The sequence below is a fragment of the Salmo salar genome, chromosome 29, assembly GCF_965601325.2.
Source record: "Salmo salar chromosome 29, fSalSal1, whole genome shotgun sequence".
In the NCBI taxonomy this organism is placed as follows: Eukaryota; Metazoa; Chordata; class Actinopteri; order Salmoniformes; family Salmonidae; genus Salmo; species Salmo salar.
The window spans coordinates 6264456-6278388 of record NC_138319.1 but is presented as its reverse complement, the minus strand read 5'-3'; the positions used below and the strand labels follow the sequence as shown (position 1 = coordinate 6278388).

General features: G+C 40.3%; 1 protein-coding gene across 1 annotated transcript in view; it reads left to right on the top strand.

The window, feature by feature from the left end:
• The window catches only part of LOC106590053 (cadherin-12), a 230390-nt gene that overhangs the window by 170485 nt on the left and 45972 nt on the right, over positions 1-13933 (top strand). Inside the window, exon 6 of the mRNA XM_014180561.3 lies at positions 1303-1490. Coding sequence (XP_014036036.2) covers positions 1303-1490 — 188 coding nt within the window. The remainder of the gene's footprint in view (positions 1-1302; positions 1491-13933) is intronic.

Here is a 13933-nt window from a genome sequence, read left to right as displayed (position 1 = left end):
AGTGGAAGCCATAGGAACTGCAATCTGGGTCCTAACCCATTAGATAGTCAATATGCATTCAATTGAAACCACCCACATCAAAATAATCCCACTTCCTGGATGGATTTTCCTCAGGTTTTTGCCTGCCATATCAGTTCTGTTATACTCACAGACATTATTTCAACAGTTTTGGAAATTGTAGAGTGGTTTCTATCCAAATCTACCAATTATATGCATATCCTAGCTTCTGGGCCTGAGTAACTGGCAGTTTACTTTGGGCACGTCATTCATCCGAATTTCCGAATACTGCCCCCGTCACTAAAAAGTTTTAAGGGGAAACATTGAAATGTCTTGGAATGGCCTAGTCAAAGCCCAGACCTCAATCCAATTGAGAATCTGTGGTATGACTTAAAGATTGCCGTACACCAGCGGAACCCATCCAACTTTATGGAGCTGGAGCAGTTTTGCCTTGAAGAATGGGCAAAAATCCCAGTGGCTTGATGTGCCAAGCTTATAGAGACATACCCCAAGAGACTTGCAGCTGTAATTGCTGCAGAAGGTGGCTCTACAAAGTATTGCGTTTGGGGGGGTAAATAGTTATGCACACTCAAGTTTTCAGTTTTTTTGTCTTATTTCTTATTTGTTTCACAATAAAAAATATTTTGCATCTTCAAAGTGGTAGGCATGTTGTGTAAATCAAATGATACAAACACCCCAATAATCTATTTTAATTCCAGGTTGTAAGACAACAAAATAGGAAAAATGCCAAGGGGGGTGAATACTTTCGCAAGCCACTGTATATTTTTATAACGCTGAAACAACAAAACGTGGAAAAAGTCAAGGGATCTAAAGATTTTCCGAATGCACTGTATCTACCTCTTTCACTCCAATATCCCTGCACATTGTGAATATGATATTGGAACTTACCTTGTATATAGCTTCTTACTTTCTCGTGTTCTTATTTCTTATTTTTACTTGTGAGTTTTGATATTTATTACTGCTGCTGTCTCAGTCTGTCTACTCTCTCTCCCTATTTCTCTCTCTCTCATTCTCTCTCTCTACAGTACCTCTCTCTCTCTATCTATGGTACCTCTCTCTTTCTAAGTTTCTCTTAATCTTTCTCTCTATCTCTCTTTCTCTCACTCTCTCTCTCTCTCTTTGGCTGCATTGCACAAATAATGACAATGCCAATTAGCATATGCAGTTGCCCTGTTGCTCGCTTCCAAACCATTTCGGGACACACTGAAAAAAAGCCCAATACAATGCCAGAAGTTGAAAATGAACTAGTCTAGATTAATCCATTTATTTGTTTTTGTCTTTAAGGTTTCTTTCACCTGAGAGTCCCTGAGTCCTCTGCGGTGGGTTTTGCTGTGGGAAGGATCAAAGCTCATGACTTGGACATCGGGAAGAACGCAGAAGTAGAGTACAACGTCGTACCGGGGGATGGTGACAACATGTTTGACATCATCACCAGTGAACACAATCAGGAAGGAATCATCATTCTCAAAAGGGTAAGCGTCTTCATCAGTCACGTGGTATCTGGATGCACTTTAAATTGGAGTACGGGCTCATACAGTAGTAATGGCTGAAACGGAATGATTGGAACAATGTCATACACACAATTTTCCATATTGATACCGTTCCATTCATTCCATTCCAGCTATTATTATGAGCTGTCCTCCCCTCACCAGCCTCCACTGCTTCAGTTGTATAAGCTTTTTAGTATCAGTCCTCTAGGGCAGGGGTCTCCAACCATGTTCCTGGAGAGCTGCCATCCAGTAGGTTTTCGCTCCAACCCCAGTTGTAACTAACCGGGTTAAGCATATCAACCTGCTAATTATTAGAATCAGATGTGCTAGAGAAGGGTTGGAGTGAAAACCTACAGGATGATAGCTCTCCAGGAAGAGGGTTGGAGACCCCTGCTCTAGGGGTTTGGCTATACAGTCTATCCACATAATGCCTTTATTAGGACATTGTTAAGGACAATATAATGGATTAAGGATCTCATATGTTTTCCTGAGGTCAGCAATACTGCTGACTGGTCATTTCAAGCTTTGTAGAAATGGTACCAGGTGTTTGGCTAACAAGTTCATATAGTACTATTATTGTTAAGTTGTTTTGTTGTTGCTGTGAATTAAATCTAAAACATATATATGCCCATTAGTCTGTATTGGTAAATGGAACCTATATGACTAGCTTGTTTATTTAATTTTTTACAGACTAATGTGTTGCCTATTCTGTCTGAAATGGCACCCTAATCCTTATATAGTACATACATTTTAACCAGAGCCCTATGGGCCCTGATTAAAAATAGTTTATTCTATAGGGGATATGGTGCCATTTGGGAAACAGACTCACAGATTCATGTTTATAGTATTTGCTGGTAGTTTATTGCTTTGGTGTTGTCCATTACTGTAAGGACAGTTGCTCTGAGATGAAATCTTAAGTGCCACTGCTATATATATATATTCTCAACCTGCCATGGAAAGATTAATTTAAAATGTCATATGGTCACTTTGCAAAATGGATAAATATGCTCAAGGCATGTTGACTTGCCAGAATAGGCAAATACCTTTTGGATACTGAACCTGATTTTACTTTTGTACACATTGACTAGGCTTATATTAGCCCCCGTCAAAACAAACAAGAACTTGCTTAGAGCCATCAATTTCTGCACATGTTCCCACTTCCCACTCACACTGACTCACATGCATTCCCTACGCACAGTACTCTTGAGTTCCCCCCAGGCAAGTTTTAGGTGGTGGTGTTTGAGGCAGTTAAAACCCCAGTAGTGATTTTAAATGCTATTTGTTGGCAGCGTGGTGAGAAGTATAACACGGGAAACAGAATAAAACTGCCAGAGAAAAGATAACTTTGCATAATACAACGCCGACATGTTTGAGGATCTTCAAAATGCAAAGGAGAAAAAGATGAATGTCAGAAGTAAACATTGGCTGAGTTCCAAATGGCACTCTATTCCGTACACATCACACTACTTTTGAGCAGAACCCTATGGGGAATAGGGTGTCACATAGGGATGCATCCATTACTTTTCAAGACAGGTGTTGGATATTAATGGTTCAGATAGATTATTTAGGTTTTTCCTGGAAAGATGGTTTCCCTCCCTTGATTAAAAAAGTATGATGCATGAATGAGCGAAAGAGAGAATAATTACATAAATCTTCTACCTTTGTGTCAGAGTTAAATATAACAAGATTCGTCAACGCCACCCAACCAGGTGCTTTCAAGAACTAAAATGTGCAGTTGCTCCATTTTCAGGCAAAGCTCTTATTTGAGCACTGTGCATATTCACAGAAGCTCTCTTGTTGTTGTATTTCAGAGGAATTTCCCTTGTAGCACAATAGTGGTTGTTTATGTATAAATATGAAAATGCACCTTTTGAGGTAAATAGTTTGAAGGACAATATATCCAAAAATACAGATTTTTGAATCAAGTCAAAAGCATAAAAGTAGCTAAACCGGTGCAGACATGACAAAATTGTATCATTAATTGGTTCTTCTGTTCTGTTTCTGTGCCTTTCAGGGGATGTATGAAAAAGTGACTGAATATGATACTTTGGGGAATCATACATTCTTCAATTGTTTCTCTGATTGAACAAAAAAAAAAGTCCATCCTCCCACATATACAAATGTACGTGTACTCCTTTTATCCTTAGAACTATGCAGGAAAATATGGCTGAAGAGAATACATATTTGGATTCTGTGCCATGTGTGCTTGGCTGTGCGTATGCTTGTGTGCTTGTATGTATGTACGTTTGTGTGTGTTTATACATATGATCTGCTTACGAGTGGATCATAGCTATAGATCATCAAATCTGACCTTCTCCAGTTGTGAACAATGGATTAGAAAAGAAGACAGGCCCAGATTATGATTATGATGTAAATGAGGACATTTATTTGTTTACATCGTAAATACTGCAGATGGATGGGCCAGGGATGCCTTTCAATCCTTTCGCTCCTTTATAGTTTTTTACCTCCTGTGTTTGATATGGTGCCATCACAACAATGGAACAGTGTGATGTATTCCCCTCGCTGGGAGGTGACTGCCCAAAGCCTTTGTCCATGGGGAAGATCTTTGAGCCACTCACACTGGATCCCCCCACAGTGTAGTTTTCTAAACAACATGTTCTTCGACCCATGTCTAGGACGCAGTGGGGCATGAGTAGAGGGGTGTGAAACGGGAAAAGGTAGGCGGTTGGAGATGGAGTCATTATGAGTTCTTGACCGTGTTCTCAGAATGCTGAGCCACCTACAGACAGTCTCAGAAGGGATCGCTGCCCGTCTCTAGAGTGGTGTGTGCAAACAGGCCCCTATTTCAATCTCTTCCTCTTGCTCTCTCTCTGTCTTTCTCTCTATCTACTCCCTCTCTCTTTCTCTCTCTCTCTATCCCGCTCTCTTTATCTCTTTCCTCTCTCCTCGCCCCTGCGTTGAGCATCAGTGGTGAGAGGGGGAGAGGGCAGGAGGAAGCAGCAGCAGCTCTGCACACAGTTTGGCAGACCCCTACTCAGGTTTGTTGAATGATAAGAGGATCAGGCATGGTAATGGCTTCAGGGGATAATCATCTGGTGCCCAGTCTGCCCATACAGAAACATGCAGAGCGAGGCTTGGAGGGATGGGGATGTACACATTGGGGGTTAGTCATCCCCTTTGCAGAAGAAAAGATTACCAGAGACAATAAACAGAGGTCACTGTAGAGGAATCCTCAGTGCTACCAAGGGAGGCATGCACACGCACATGCTGAGAAACACACACACTTGCCTGAATATGCATGAGCACAATCACACACACATGCAGTGACACACGCACGCACGTGCACACATACAAACAAAGTTACACGCTTGCCCAAACTGAGAATGAACAACAGAGGGAGAAATAACTCATTTCCCATACAGTAGATCCTGGGCTTGAAAGAGGCTTTTAGTCAGAATAAATGTGTTTGTGGTGCACTTGTCTGCTTGTGTGTTTAATCGCTTCCTCTAGTCTTCCTTTAAAAAATGACTAGGCTGCTGATATGTACTAAGCCTAAAGTAATGATATTGTTTAGTGGCAAAATGTTTGGCATAACCCTTGTTGGCTCCTGTCCAGGGGACCCATATAAATACTGTACTGGATTAATTTTGTCTCTCATTGAGAAAGACTCTTTATCCTGCGTGCCAACCAGAAGTACAGTATGATGTGATTAATACCAAGCCAGTAAAGCTCAATGAAAAGCAATGTGTGACATACTGTACAGTGGCTTGCGACAGTATTCACCCCCTTGGCATTTTTCCTATTTTGTTGCCTTACAACCTGGAATTAAAATTGATTTTGGGGTGGTTTGTATCATTTGATTCACACAACATGCCTACTACTTTGAAGATGCAAAATATTTTTTATTGTGAAACAAACAAGACATAAGACAAAAAACCTGAACTTGAGTGTGCATAACTATTCACCCCCCCAAAGTCAATACTTTGTAGACCCACCTTTTGCATGAATTACAGCTGGAAGTCTCTTGGGGTATGTCACTATAACCTTGGCACATCTAGCCACTGGGATTTTCTCCCATTCTTCAAGCCAAAACTTATTCAGCTTCTTCAAGTTGGATGGGTTCCGCTGTTGTACAACAATCTTTAAGTCATACCACATATTCTCAATTGAATTGAGGTCTGGGCTTTGACTAGGCCATTCCAAGACATTTACATTTTTCCCCTTAAACCACTCGAGTGTTGCTTTAGCAGTATGCTTAGGGTCATTGTCCTGCTGGAAGGTGAACCTCCATCCCAGTCTCAAATCTCTGGAAGACTGAAACAGGTTTCCCTCAAGAATTTCCCTGTATTTAGCGCCATCCATCATTCCTTCAATTCTGACCAATTTCCCAGTCCCTGCGATGAAAAACATCTCCACATGATGATGCTGCCACCACCATGCTTCACTGTGGGGATGCTGTTCTCGGGGTAATGAGAGGTGTTGGGTTTGCGCCAGACATAGCGGTTTCCTTGATGGCCAAAAAGCTAAATTTTTGTCTCATCTGACCAGAATACCTTCTTCCATATGTTTGGGGAGTCTGCCACATACCTTTTGGCGAACACCAAATGTGTTTGCTTATTTTTTCTTTAAGCAATGGCTTTTTTTCTGGCCACTCTTCAGTAAAGCCCAGCTCTGTGAAGTGTACGGCTTAAAGTGGTCCTACGAACAGAACTTTGCAGCTCCTTCAGGGTTATCTTTGGTGTCTTTGTTGCCTCTGATTAATGCCCTCCTTGCCTGGTCTGTGAGTTTTGGTGGGCGGCCTTCTCTTGGCAGGTTTGTTGTGGTGCCATTTTCATGGATTTAATGGTGCTCCATTGGATGTTCAAAGTTTCTGATATTTTTTTATAACCCAACCCTGATCTGTACTTCTCCACAACTTTGTCCATGACCTGTTTGGAGAGCTCCTTGGTCTTCATGGTGCCGCTTGCTTGGTGGTGCCCCTTACTAAGTGGAGTTGCAGACTCTAAGGCCTTTCAGAACAGGTGTATATATACTGAGATCATGTGACAGATCATGTGAGACTTAGATTGCACACAGGTGGACTTTATTTAACTAATTATGTGACTTCTGAAGGTAATTGGTTGCACCAGATCTTATTTCGGGGCTTGATAGCAAAGGGGTTGAGGTGAACACATATGCACGCACCACTTTTACGTTTTTTTTAAACATGTTATTCTTTTCATTTCACTTCACCAATTTGGAGTATTTTGTGTATGTCCATTACGTGAAATCCAAATAAAATTCCATTTAAATTACTGGTTGTAATGCAACTAAATAGGAAAAACGCCAATGGGGATGAATACTTTTAAAAGGCACTGTATGTGATTTATATTTGGAGCAGATAAATACGGTACAGTGTCCATAGTCACAAAAAATGTGAGGTGCTAGTTTATCTCATTTAATATTATCACACATTCAAAATGTACAATATAACAATAACATTATAGCACCAAAGAGAGATGCATTTAGCTACAATGCAATAAAAAAGGAACCCAATTTCCAATCACAAAACACAAACCAAAATGAACAGTCAAACAGCAGTATTGAAAGACAAACTGAAATTATTCCTCCCCAACTTGCCTCTCTAACAATTTTACTTTTCAAAGTCAGAACCATTGTCAGTATTCAGCTAGTCTAGTGGACCTTTTCATCCCAGTCTGTAGTCATCAATTAAACACTTAATTTTGCCAAAGCCAGACACTGTCAGCAGTCTCATTTCTCTATCACAAATTCCATTAGTGGGCTGTATGAACATTAAATCATCGGAGAGCCTCTAAACCATTACCGCTTCTTTGGTCCTGATGAGTTATTACTGGGCTCTGAAAAAGGTAATGGTCAGATGATGTTTGAGGAGAGCTAAGTGCAAAGACAGCTGCAACGTCTTCAGTGGAGGAGTGAAAAGTTTGAGCCTGGATTTCTGGTTGTCAAACAAAAGCTGAAGTAAGTGGAAGTATTAGATATAAGTGGACACAGTGCCACCCGTTGGGCACTTAAGAATCAATGGTTTCCAGTGAGCGTTTCAATATTTATTTAATGACGATTAAAGTCCTTTGAAAGTACAAGATGAACTAAACTCCAAAGTTATGAACATCTAATTTGCATTTATTCTGTTCATTTGAATGCAGTTTTCCTGTCTGTATACAGTGTAACACTATTAGATAGAGCACATACCGTGCTGAAATGGAGAAAACAGTCTTACAACAAACAGCTGTGGTATGAGCTGGATATTATACTAGGACGTTAGTGGAGTTATTTTGGGCCCTGGTGTGCAAGGCACCCATGGAGGAAGAGGAGGAGGAAGGCAAAGAAGATGCCACAGATCAGCAGGATTAACAGGTGGCCCAATGCAGACAAACACCTTCATCACGCTTTGAAAGTGTGTGTGTGTGTGTGTGTGTGTGTGTGTGTGTGTGTGTGTGTGTGTGTGTGTGTGTGTGTGTGTGTGTATACACATGTATGTGTGTGTACACGTGTGTGTGTGTGTGTGTGGTGTTTTAGTTTTTTGTATCAAAGAGAGGGAAAGGAATGTCAAATAGAGAGAGAGAGGTATATAGAAATAATTCTATGAGAAAAGAGAGAGGAAGAGAAAGAGATTGAAAAAGGTAAATAAAGAGGACTAAGAGCCACTCAGGATGGAGTTGTGGTTTCTCTCTGGTGGCCTGGAGGCGTGTGGATGTGGGGGTGTAATAGATTAGAGCTGTGTGCCAGGGCTCATCTCGCGGCTAAACCCTGTCCTATTAGAGTGCCAGGTATCTAGTGTGAGGAGTCACTCCACTCTACTATAGGCTCATCTCGCTGCAGTGTGGACAGCTAGGCAGGACTTCTGTTAGGCTACAAGCTGGCTTGCAGGTCTCTCAGACCAGCACCACATGTCTGCTTCCCAAATGGCACACTATTCCTGATACAATGCACTACTTTTGACCAGAGCCCTATTGGTCGTGGTTAATAGCAGTGTACTATAAAGGGAGTCAGTCTCAGACAGACACTAAATCACTGTGAGAGAGCGGTGTGGGGGGCAGAGCAGTGAGAGAGCCAAGGACACTGAACAGTGTGACTGATGGAGGACAATAAAGTGAGCATCCTCTTCTCTATCTCCGCAGTGAGGCCACCAAATTCAATGCAGCACTCTCCCGGGACGTAGATGATGCTGGTCCCCTCATTGTGTTCCATGCTCAATTGACCGATGATGTCATGGGTGGAGATGGAGGGCTAATGCTAGTTGGACATCCCCATGATGGGTAGAACTTTGTCGAGCTGACTGCAGATCAGTGAAACCATTGTGTACAGGGTTGAGATGACCCTGTGAAAATCACCCCCATACTGTAGCTCCAAACAGAGCTATTGGACCGGCCCTCAACCACTGAGCCATTTACTATACACAATGGCTTCACTGATCTGCAGTCAGAAAATACCCTACTTCCTTTGCCTTCCTCTGTTGTTGTTTATGAAAATCACTACAATGCACGTGAGTGGAATTAAATATTGTGTTGTGATGTGTTGACTGCCCTGCTTGGCTTTGATTTTCTCTCACCGGGATGAAGTCATGTGAAGACAAGGGAAGTTAATGATTCATGAGTGACATTGTACATACATAATACTAAATGGGATTTATGACTCAGCCTCTAATGAAATATTTATCAGGAAGGATTCATCTATTTTATACCTGCTTTCATCTTCCGGCTTGTTTTGTTGTTTGTTTGTCTGGTGGTTATACTTGCATTTAGCTAGCATAAACAGGTGTGTTGATATTGAGCTGTGTTGTGATAAAGTGTCATAATGCAACAATTATTCTGTGGAAAAACTGGTTTATACTGTATTTACCTCAAGGTGTTAGCATACTGTAAGATGGTTAGAGGGGTGGGGGGGAGGAGGAGGGAGGGAGGGAAGGAAGGAGGAAAATGGAGGGAGGAAGAAAGGGAGATAGAGGGAAAAAAACGGGGGTTGTTGAAAGATCAGTTATTTTAATATTGAACTCAAAACAAACAAATGGAGAACCTATTAAAAATGTATCATCCTGCTTCTGCTTCCAAAATAAAGCACCAGGGAGTAGCTAGGCTGAGAAATGCCTCCATAAAACACGTTCACGCACTCAGGGAGGTAGATCAGAATAAGAAGCCAAAAGCAGCCCCCAAGTTAAAGCCATAAATACAGATAAAAAAAAGTGCATTTGACAGTTTACAATATGCTGTATGTACTGGTGTTTTTTTAAGTGCTGGTATAACAAATGTTGTCCCTTGTACTGTGTTATAAATTCATATTTTTATCATGGACTAAAAACATATTTTCAATGCTTGTTTACCTAAATGATTATGACAACGATACCTTGATTAATTCAAAATTAACAAAGTCCCCTTGGATCATAAATAGTGTTCAATAGAAAAACCTTGGGTTTCCTTCATTCAGTATCACCGCCAGTGGAACGAAGGTGTACATTTACATATCAAAGGGCTAGGCCAGCGCGTCTAGAATTCAAAGTGTGCTCTGTTGTGACGTTGAAGAGCAGTAACACTGACATGAGAGGAAGTCTGTCTCTGTCTGTCCTCTTTACACATTCCCCTGTTGAGAAGAGAGACCGTTCTCTGTGGTTGTGTCTCAAATGGCACCCTCCTATACAAGGGTCCATGGAGCTCTGGTCCAAACAGTGCATGCACCCTATAGGGAATAGTGTGCCATTTGGGATGCATCCTAGAATACCGTAGAATAACTTGCATACCAATTCCTATCATAATGAAACACTCCAGGAATGTAGAAAATGGACATGGATGCATGAGGCATGTTCTAGAGAGGGAGGTGAGAGCAGTGTGTGAATTATGGGGGAGACCCCCCCTCAATCTCCCAAAATGAGACATGAGCTTCCTTAAATGCAGGAGCTCTAGTTTAACCAATTTTTATTAAATGCATTGTTGTAGTGATACAGCGTTAAATATATATGAAAATAAAATATTATTCCAAACAAAACGAACTCCCCCAACACTCTGTCATGGATTAAACCAGTGACAGTTGGTTCAGGTTCTTTTAATCACATTAATTTCTCCACTCCGCCTATCTGCCCCTCTCTGTCTTTCTTTAGCTTTTGCTAGCAAATTTGCTGTATTGACTGGGTTCAGCCTGCTAGCGAAATTGCAACATTGTTTTAACTGGGTCCCCACAGTTTCCTGCGCCGATCAGCTCAGGACAGACACAGCTGCGTCCCGTATTTCAGCCCCTATTCAGGTCTCCCAACTTTTAACATTACAAAAAATATAAAATTTGTAAGCAAGACGCATTATTGCAGGCTACAGTGTAGGCCTAATAACAATTGTCAAAAGTCATTACACGTGTTGGTGTTTTGTAACAGATGTCTCTTTTTTATTTGAATCTATATTATATATAGATTATATGAACAAAAAATATTCAATTTTATTTGGAATGGCAAGCCAGACAAAATTAAAAGGGCCTATTTATATAACGAATATGAATTTGCAAAAATATTGTTACTTTTTAAACAAGCCTTAGAAAGTTGGTTACAATTTCAGTTTAATCCACCTGAAAAGACAGAACTCATAATATAACAAATATTATGGTTAAACTCATATATACTAATTGATAAAAAATTACTTATTTTTCAATATAAAAAAAAGGTAAAATCTTTGTCAATTATATCATAAATACGACTGGTGGAGTTATGTCACACATGAAGCTAACACAGACATAGGGAAATGTCTGCTCAACCCAAAATTACAACCAACTAATTGCAGCTTTACTACAAAAATGGAAGAGGCGCAAGTGGAAGGGGGAAAAAGTAGGGAACTTGTCTGTCGGCCCTGCATTAGAAGAAAATTGTGATAAAGAAAATTATATACCAATTTCATTTAAGGAACAATAAATTGACAGCTGTGTCATATAATTTGCAAAATAGTTGGGAAGAGAATTTTAATGTACTGATTCCATGGCACATGGTTTATGAATTGACACTCAAAACGACACAAGATTCAAAACTTCACATTTATTATATAAATAAAATTACAAAATTCTTTCAACCAATGGAATGCTATATATATTGGGGTTTCAATCTTCCCAGGAGGCAGAGTCATTAGATCATTTATTTTGGTACGGTCTATATGTATATAAAGTTGAAGTCAGAAGTGTACATACACCTTAGCCAAATACATTTAAACTCAGTTTTTCACAATTCCTGACATTTAATCCAAAAATTCCCTGTCTTAGGTCAGTTAGGTTCACCACTTTATTTTAATGTGAAATGTCGGCATAATAGTAGAGAGAATGATTTATTTCAGCTTATATTTCTTTCATCACATCCAGTGGGACAGAAGTTTACAGTACATACACTCAATTAGTATTTGGTAGCATTGCCTTTAAATTGTTTAACTTGGTTCAGACGTTTCAGGTAGCCTTCCACAAGCTTCCCACAATAAGTTGGGTGAATTTTGGCCCATTCCTCCTGACAGAGCTGGTGTAACTGAGTCAGGTTTGTAGGCCTCCTTGCTCGCACACGCTTTATCAGTTCTGCCCACACATTTTCTATAGGATTGAGGTCAGGGCTTTGTGATGGCCACTCCAATACCTTGTCTTTGTTGTCCTTAAGCCATTTTGCCACAACTTTGGAAGTATGCTTGGGATCATTGTTCATTTGGAAGACCCATTTGCGACCAAGCTTTAACCTCTATGGGCTAGGTGTCCCACCTACTCAACAGCCAGTTGAATCCTGTGGCGCGTTATTCAAATAGCTTAGAAATGCTATTACTTCAATTGTTCAAAAATATGACTATTTTACACCATTTTAAAGATAAGACTCTCGTTAATCTAACCACACTGTCCGATTTCAAAAAGGCTTTACAACAAAAGCAAAACATTAGATTATGTCAGCAGACTACCCAGCCAGAAATAATCAGACACCCATTTTTCAAGCTAGCATATAATGTCACATAAACCCAAACCACAGCTAAATGTAGCACTAACCTTTGATGATCTTCATCAGATGACAACCCTAGGACATTATGTTATACAATACATGCATGTTTTGTTCAATCAAGTTCATATTTATATCAAAAACCAGCTTTTTACATTAGCATGTGACTAGCATGTGACTAGCATTCCCACCGAACACTGCCGGTGAATTTACTAAATTACTCACGATAAACGTTCACAAAAAGCATAACAATTATTTTAAGAATTATAGATACAGAACTCCTCTATGCACTCGATATGTCCGATTTTAAAATAGCTTTTCGGTGAAAGCACATTTTGCAATATTCTCAGTAGATAGCCCGGCATCACAGGGCTAGCTATTTAGACACCCAGCAAGTTTAGCACTCATCAAAGTCAGATTTACTATAAGAAAAATGTTATTACCTTTGTTGTCTTCGTCAGAATGCACTCCCATGACTTCTACTTCAATAACAAATGTTGGTTTTGTCCAAAATAATCCATCGTTATATCCAAACAGCGGCGTTTTGTTCGTGCGTTCAAGACACTATCCTAAAGGGTAAATAAGGGTGGCGAGCATGGCGCAATTCGTGACAAAAAAATTCTAAATATTCCATTACCGTACTTCGAAGCATGTCAACCGCTGTTTAAAATCAATTTTTATGCCATTTTTCTCATAAAAAAGCGATAATATTCCGACCGGGAATCTGCGTTTAGGTAAACAGACAAAGGAAAAGAAAGCATTCGGTCGACGCGGGCATGCGCCTAAGCCCATAGTACTCTGAGTGGCCACTTGACAAAAGCGATAAAGTGTTTCAGCCAGAGCCTGCCTCGATATCGTTCAGCTTTTTCCCGGGCTCTGAGAGCCTATGGAAGCCGTAGGAAGTGTCACGTTATTGCACAGATCCTGAGTCTTCAATAAAAAGAGCCAAGATGAAACACTACTTCTCAGACAGGCCACTTCCTGCATGAAATCTTCTCAGGTTTTGGCCTGCCATATGAGTTCTGTTATACTCACAGACACCATTCAAACAGTTTTAGAAACTTTAGGGTGTTTTCTATCCAAAGCCAATAATTATATGCATATTCTAGTTACTGGGCAGGAGTAGTAACCAGATTATATCGGGTACGTTTTTTATCCGGCTGTGTCAATACTGCCCCCTAGCCCTAACAGGTTATCTTCCTGACTGATGTCTTGAGATGTTGCTTCAATATATCCATATAATTTTCCTCTGTCATGATGCCATCTATTTTGTGAAGTTCACCAGTCCCTACTTTAGATTTTTTTGACTATCTGTTGTTCCATGCAGTGAATCTGTTATTCAACGTGTTTGTACAGGCTAATAACAGTAAGTCCAAATAAAATGTTTCATCGTATAATTTTGGATTTTAGATTCTTCCTTTGCCTTGATGACAGCTTTGCACACTCTTGGCATTCTCTCAACCAGCTTCACCTGGAATGCTTTTCCAACCGTCTTGAAGGAGTTCCCACATATGCT